At 33.1% G+C, this 7813-nt stretch overlaps 1 protein-coding gene across 1 annotated transcript; it reads left to right on the forward strand.

Annotated features, from left to right (window-relative positions):
• The first annotated feature begins 16 nt into the window (after positions 1 to 16).
• LOC128244665 (mitochondrial thiamine pyrophosphate carrier-like) lies at positions 17 to 6541 on the forward strand. The gene is made up of 6 exons (XM_052962690.1): positions 17 to 94; positions 748 to 894; positions 1228 to 1383; positions 1649 to 1828; positions 2416 to 2602; positions 3790 to 6541. Exons 2-6 carry the CDS (start codon positions 772 to 774, stop codon positions 4092 to 4094), a joined length of 951 nt encoding a protein of 316 aa, XP_052818650.1. The 5' UTR covers positions 17 to 94; positions 748 to 771; the 3' UTR covers positions 4095 to 6541.
• The last annotated feature ends 1272 nt before the right edge of the window (positions 6542 to 7813 follow it).

The raw sequence follows: 7813 nt of genomic DNA on the forward strand, positions 1-7813 counted from the left end.
ACAAACCGATGTCGTAAAAATATTTTGTCATAAAATTTGCTCCGTTACGAAGTTTGTTTTCGGACAAATTATTTATTTTTGGTTTAAGATCTAGGTAACCTATTTGTATTGGTGTTGTTTTTGTCAATTTTATATGGATGGCGAATCATGAAAGACACGTAGGGATTACTTTGTCCATCATGGTCGTCGGCGTTTGAGTTACACTTTCGTGTCCGATCAACTCAGTTTCATCCAGTAACTTTGATTGGATTATCAACATCGTCTTCAAACTTGGTATACACAATGGTCATAACTCATGGTCAAAAGGTGACCTCTATCGATTTTAGGTTCAATGGAGCAAAGGTCATTTTGAGCTTCACTAGAAAGTTTATCATCACTGTCGTTTCCAATCAATAATATTTGAATGACTTTGTAGAGGCATTGGTCAGGGTCTTAAGATGACCCCTATTGCTTTTGGTGTAAATATATCAATGTCATGCTGACTGAAAAAAATAATTGGCGCTCCAGACAAGAAATGCTTCTGATTCGTGGAATTCTTGGATCTTTAAAATGTTTGTTTCTAATTGGCAATCGAAATTCCCTTACAGAGTTTGATGATTGTCATCAGTGGTAGAAGTAAGCTGGTAATATCTAATTCTACTTTTCTTACACTGGACCACAGAAAGCAGCCTCATCTGGACAGTAAAAGAAAAATTGACACATTTTTGCTAAATTGTTTTGACTTAGACTATGTCAAAAACATTGCAGATTGTGTACAAAGAGTGAAGATTAATGGTAGGATATAACCCTGATATCAAGCTTACCAAGGCTGACCAGGCGCAGGCTGGAGCAGTCAGTAACATAGTGGCCAGGGCAGTCGTTCAGCCATTTGATGTTCTCAAAATCAGATTTCAGGTACAAAGAAATGAGAATATCCATAGTGCTATGATGAACAAATTATATAATAGGTTCCATTGGTTTTTAAAAGTTGATCATTAGAACTGACATTCATTTTTGTCATGGTAGCCTTCTTGGCTTCCAGATATTTAGTGGTATTAAATCTGTCATCTTAAGTTCATTTGATGCAAGCAACATTTTTATGTTTTAGATTTATTACACTCAAATGCTTCAATAATGCATCACTTTCTTTCCATTCTGGAATAAGTTCAAGTAAAAAGTAGAAATCCATAAAACTAAATTGAAATACCTAGTAGTAGAAAAATTGTAAAAGTGCCATCTCTACAACAGTTGCAGGTGGAGCCTATTTCATCATCCAGCAGTTCCTCCAAGTATCGGAGCATTCTGCAGGCAATTAGGTGTATTGTGAGGGAAGAGGGCCCTCGGGCTCTGTGGAAGGGCCATGTTCCAGCACAGATACTCTCCGTAGGATTTGGAGTTGTAGAGGTATAGCAAATGAAAAAGTATCCGCAACTTTACTGTTTGTAGAGAAACAAAACTATGCTAAAAACAATTTGATAAGAACATAGTCCACATGTATTTCAGAGTAGCTTTAAAACATAAAATGGTGGAAGAACTTTTGATTAACAAAGTAATGTTTCAATGAATTTATAGGTTTATTAATTTCCAGTATTGTATTTGTAATCAGTGTTTTTTTCTTTTTCATTCATTCACCAGAGACATAGTAAAAATGCAATAAACATTATTCCAGTTTACATGTTTTGAGTACATCACCAAGATTCTGTGGTACGGATTACCAGAGAGTTTCCAAACAAGATACAAGCCATTGGCTCATGCTCTCGGAGGCAGCCTGTCCTCTACTTTGGCCACAGTGGTCATTCAGCCTGTGGATATTATCCGCACCAGGATCATAGCTCAAGGAGAACCTAAGGTAAGTACTTAATGTTGATATTGTATAAATAAGTCTTATGATATTTTTACTGGCTTGCTGTCATTGTCAAGGAGTCCTGCAAAAAAGTTTCATGAAACTAAGGACACATGTTTTCAATGACACATTATAAGTCATCCTCGAAACCCACTCTTAATGATTTGTATTATTCTACCTCATGTACCATGGAGAAATACACTTGTGGAACTTCGTTGTGTGTGACTATTAATTTTAAACTAAACATGTGTAACTTCTCAGCTATTTGCATATTGCCTGAACCGTGTCTCGGGCATTGAATCCAATGCGTGGGTTTCACTTTACTAATTATTCCTATCAGAATATGAGGTTTCTGCTATCGATTTGCAAAGGTTATTCAACAGAGTTATGCAAAAATTAACTGAGGAAAAATGACTAGCTTGTATTTCTCTTTCGGTTGACATAATTTTGGTGTGTAATGGTGTTTGCTGCCACTGTCTGAATATAATATTTTGTGTTAGTGAATTGCGTTGAATGGTTTGTTTCTTAATTCTGTTACATGTGTGTACAGATGAGCAATTCACTGATGCTTACATAATAACATTTCACACCAGGTGTATCGATCCATGTACCATGCAGCAAGCAGTATCATAAGGACTGAGGGGTTCCGAGGGTTCTACAAGGGTCTGGCCCCTGCCTGCCTCGGAGTGGCCCCACAGATGGGTCTCCAGTTTGGCTTCTACTCCCTGCTGCAAAACGTCTGGAACTCTGCATTTGATCTTTCACAGAGACCCTACCCAGGTTTTTCTTTCCTTTCAATCTTGTTTTCTTTTCTTTATAATTAATTGAGATATTGTCATAGTCTTGTGTTGCCGGAAACAAAGGCATGGAAACATAATCATCAAAGATATCTGTATTAAAATGAAACTTGGTACTCATGTTAACAATTACAGTGGGTATTCAGTAGCAACTCTCATAACTCTGATTGAAATACATCATATTATGCCTATCGACAAACTGAGAAATGAAAATGTTTAACGGACCTTTCATGGGCGCTGATGCCAAATGTAGAACTTTCTTATCAGTGTTTGAATTACCTTGCAGGACTTCGAAATAACATCATTTATTATATTGATAAAAAGAAGGCTTGAATTTAGAAAAAAAATTATACGAGGGGTACTAGCAATTTTTTGGGAGTGCAAAAATGCCAACTCTCAAAATCTGAAGTTCACTCGAATTTTTTTTGTTAACCTCTTGGTTTTTTTTAGGAAAATGTAATGCAATCTGTGCCATATCAATTCATCTTCTAAAGCCATTAGATTCATTAACATAGCAAAAAAAAATTAAGGAAGTCTGATGCGCAGTCTGCACAAAAATAACCATGGTCATCTATTTTTCAAGATCTTTCACTCACAAAATTTTGCAAGCACCTTAAAGCTGCACTCTCACAGGTATACCATTTTTACAACTTTTTTATTTTTTGTCTTGGAAAGAGAAATGTTTTGCGTAAATATCTGCAAACCAATGATATAAGATTGCTTACAAAAAATCAGATCGTAGATTTTCATATTTCCGTTTGAAAATTAATGTTTTATGGCTTAAACCGTTACTAACGGTTTTTATACCGTTTAAGAAAAATACATAAAACATCAGTTTTTGAACTTAAGTATTAAAATCTGTGATCTAATTTTTTGTCAGCAGTCTTATATAACTGGTGTCAATGGATTTTCGCAAAAATTGGCTGGTTCCAAGTAAAAAAAAAAAAAAAAGTTGTCAAAACGTTTAATCTGTGAGAGTGCAGCTTTAAAACTCAACTCACATTTTCGAATTTTCACTCGCATTTTGTGAGTATGCAAGTGTGAGTGACAACTCTTGTAATATTCCCTGGCTTGTTTTGATGGTTATAGTAGCTGCAAAATGTTAGTTGGTTTGAATTACGTTTTATTTTCTCACCTCGATTGTTATAACATTAATGTATTTTGTTCCAGGTGCTGTGGAGAGTTTTATCTGTGGTTCTGGGTCGGGATTCTTAAGTAAGCTTCTCATGTATCCAATGGACGTCACCAAGAAAAGACTCCAGATTCAAGGCTTTGAGGAAGCGAGAAAAAACTTTGGTGCCGTGAGACAATATAAAGGGGTCGTTCACTGCATCAAGCAGTCATTGAAGGATGAAGGGTTAAGGGGAATGTACAAGGGGTTGAGTCCTAGTTTGCTAAAGGCGGTGTTTGTTTCAGGGACTATTTTCTGTGTTTATGATCAAGTGTGTTATGTGTTTATGATGAAAAATAGATAGAAAAGTGAGTAATTTAGATGTTGTGAAGAAATAAATAGAAAAGTGAGAAATTTAGATGTTGTGAATTGTTTAAATATGACCCATTCAGTATTGGATTTTCTTTTGCATTGATTTTATGCCCCCACAAAAAAGGAGGCATATAAATATTTTTTGTTGATCAGTCTATATATTAGGGCATAGGCGGGTAAAATTTTTGGAGCTGGGTACCCGATTAACAATTTCCTGCAAGTACCCATAGAAACATGTACATTTCATGTCGCAAAATTAACATTACAAAGATTAGTGCCCTTTTTTACCACCACAAATAACCATGATGTCTGCAACAGGAACAAGTACTGTTTACACAGTTTTTTATCTCTGTTCATGTGAGCTCAATCACATGGTGTGGTAATGTGATCTATGAAAAATCACAGTGATAAAAAACACTCCTTTTATTTACTTCAGGAAGCAGCAGGGAACAATACTGACATAAAAACACCTCAAATGCACCAAACATAAGTTGGTCTGTTACCAAAATTGTACTTGGGTTCCTGCAAAACAGACTGGCCTGCAGGTACCTCTTCATGCACTACATCTCTACCTACCTACATACATACCTCCTTTTTTAAACCAATTGTTCAGAACTTTGTTAAAGTTAACAATGAGATTAACGACGATGTTGCTATTTTTTAAACATTAACTATATGATGGTGTCTTAACATATTTAAATTTGTAGAAGTACAGCTGAAACAGTTGTCCCAAATCTTATTAGAAATACAGCAGATCAAAAGTCTGAACAATCGACCCATTGTGTGTCAAACTCATCTTCACACCATTTGTGTAACAGGATTTGTTTTAATATATGATTTTAGACTTAAGTGATATATGTATAATTTTATATTTTGAGTTTCATGTACTATGCATTACTAATAGATCTACATTGTGAATGTGTTTCATTTATGTAGTTAAATTGTATATCGTTACTTTTAAAAACAACTGATCTAAAATTATATTAAAGCTGCACTCTAACAGATTGACCAGTTTGACATTTTTTTATTCTTTGTCTAGGAATGAGCCAATGTATGCGTAAATGTATGAAAACGAGTGATATAAGAAGGCTGACTTAAGATTAGATCACAGTTTTTCATATTTATGGTCGAAAATTGATGTTTTATGGCTACTTTTAAGCGTTACTAACACATTAAAATAAGTGGAATTTTTGGCCGTTTTTCTAACAAATGAGATCTGTTCTAATTCGAGTTATCTTGTATAACTAAATTAGAGGTGTTGATGCCAAAATTGTAAATCTGTGCAGCTTTAAATGGCACATGTACATTAAACTTCTTCTTACCTGTGAATCTCTTACATTCTCAGATTCTACTACAGTGCACTGCAGGAATTTTTACATACATGTATTTTAGTGTATTATTGTTACTGGTGAACTATATATGTCATTATATATGTGTTTTATTACTGGTGTATTATACATGACATTGAGTATGTATTATGCTTAAAGCCCAAAGATTCACTGTTAATTTTCTATACTGCTCAACAATAATTTTGTTTATACACATTGTACAGAAGTCAGTCTAAATGAGATTTTCCCTGTTAGTTTGGAGGGCTTGAATTTATATTTGAAATATGTGTCTTACTTGTGACAGTTAGTTTATTTAAACTGTTATAAGCATAGTTTTAAGAATCTGACTCATAAATAGATTTGCGTACTGTTTTGGAATTATTTAAAAGGTATGTCATATGTCCAGCTGTTACAACCTTGTCTTATGAATTAATTTGTTGTTATTGATGGTATTTTATTCAAACTTCACAGAATTGTAGAGCACCATGGGAAGGTGTGTCCTTCATAAAATAGATGCAATTATCTTAAAAGTCAAGGTCAAATTTAGAGGTAAATGTTATAAATTATTAATTATAGCAATTATTCATGTCTGAACCATAACTTAATAGAACTGTTCAGCGTTATGGAAAGGTGTATCCCATATACAATTTGTGCTCTTATCTCGTAGGTCAAGGTTACACTTGGAGGTCGATATTTTATGATATGGATTTCATGTAAGAATATGTGAATGAGCCATAACTTTTCAACTTTTCATTGGAATTCAATCAAACTTCATGTGATTGTATAGCACCATGAGAAAGTGTATTTAGCATAAAATTTGTTCTCAAAGGTCACATTCAGAGGTCAGCCATTATGATCTTACATCTTCACAGAGTTTTAAACGTTTGCTAAGATAAATAGGATTTTAATCAAACATTTCATTCAACATTATATATATTATATACAAATGACTTATTATCCAACAGTCATGTTTTGTGACAGCCATTGTTCTGAATAAATGCCGTTTTGACATACATGTATAAAGTCATTTACATTGTATATTGTTTTAATTTGATTATTTGTAAATGAATTGACACTGTTTTTTTGTGATGTTACTGTGAATATTCAGAAATAAAATCCTTAAAAATGTTATGTGTTGTATTTTGTTTTAAGTTTCAACTTTGTTAATGTCACCTTCTACTGGGCCATGAAAGATATACAAATTAATTAATGCACAGTATAACTTATGTAAGTAGAGAGTGTTGAATCATTACCATTATGTATATCATATTTTTCTAAATGTATGAGATATTAAAATGGCCATAAATCATGTAGACATTCAAGACAATGCTATTTAATGCTTAAAACGCTTGAAGTTGCACGAGCTTGCTGGGCAACCAATTTCAAAAAACATGCTGTTAACATTTGGATTTTGAAATATCAAGACGTTTAACGTTTCTCTAAATATCTTTAAACACAGACTTATTGTTTTAACCAGAACTGGTCTGCATCTGAAAACAATTCTAGTTGTCGTTTTTTAATAAAAACTTTAAAGCACTATTAAATGTTTAAAGATCCCTATCAGTAGCTATACCATTTAAACATATTAAAGGTATTAAAATTTAAAGGTAGCACTTTCAAAACTACGATGTTCGAACCATAAATTGAGAATAGAAACTTGTGGGCACCTAAACACAGCAAAAGATGATCGTATGTATGTTTTATTATCAAATTGTGACAAGATAAGAAGACAATATTTGTTTGCTTGGTACTCTTCTGGTAAAGATTTAAATGATTTATAATCTTATAAAAACAATGAATTATGATTGAGCTTCCAAGTAAAGTGTTTTTCTGTGTGACTATAATATTAGAAATTAACAAATAAGGAGAAATAATCATGTTTAGCATGTACAGTAGCTATATCTGCTTGAATTCATTCTCTTGACAGAACTCATGATTATTTTATCATGTACATATATGTATGGTATTTAGGGCCGGTGGCCTTTAAATACTTACTAAATTAATTTCTTGACTTGACATGAAGCATTATGAATGACTGTTGGCTAGGCTATAAAGACAAAAAAACTATCAGAATTAATTTATTATTTCTATAAGGTAAATGTTAACATGGTTCGATAACGTTGGACAATTTCTCAGAATCACATATGTAAAGACAGTATTCTCATCTGAGGAAATACTGTTGCATTATTCTGTTGTGCAAAACTCCTTAAAAAATTAAAGATGCACTCTTACTCCCAAGAATATTAACCACAATTAAAACAATTGTTTTAATATACCAAAAAGAATGAATAAATGTCGAAAGCAATGTTTCTCATGAAGACTACCTAGTTTAATTTGAAAGAAAAGTGCAGAAAACATGGTATTTCTACCTTATGAAACAATA

This window comes from Mya arenaria, chromosome 2 (genome assembly GCF_026914265.1).
Source record: "Mya arenaria isolate MELC-2E11 chromosome 2, ASM2691426v1".
Lineage (NCBI taxonomy): Eukaryota > Metazoa > Mollusca > Bivalvia > Myida > Myidae > Mya > Mya arenaria.

What these genes read in the sequence shown, in the direction of transcription:
- LOC128244665 (XM_052962690.1), top strand. Translation starts at nt 772, where the DNA reads ATGGTAGGATATAACCCTGATATCAAGCTTACCAAGGCTGACCAGGCG. An exon ending in TTCTCAAAATCAGATTTCAG is followed by an intron (nt 895 to 1,227) that starts GTACAAAGAAAT and finishes TCTCTACAACAG; the next exon opens with TTGCAGGTGGAGCCTATTTC. An exon ending in TAGGATTTGGAGTTGTAGAG is followed by an intron (nt 1,384 to 1,648) that starts GTATAGCAAATG and finishes ACATTATTCCAG; the next exon opens with TTTACATGTTTTGAGTACAT.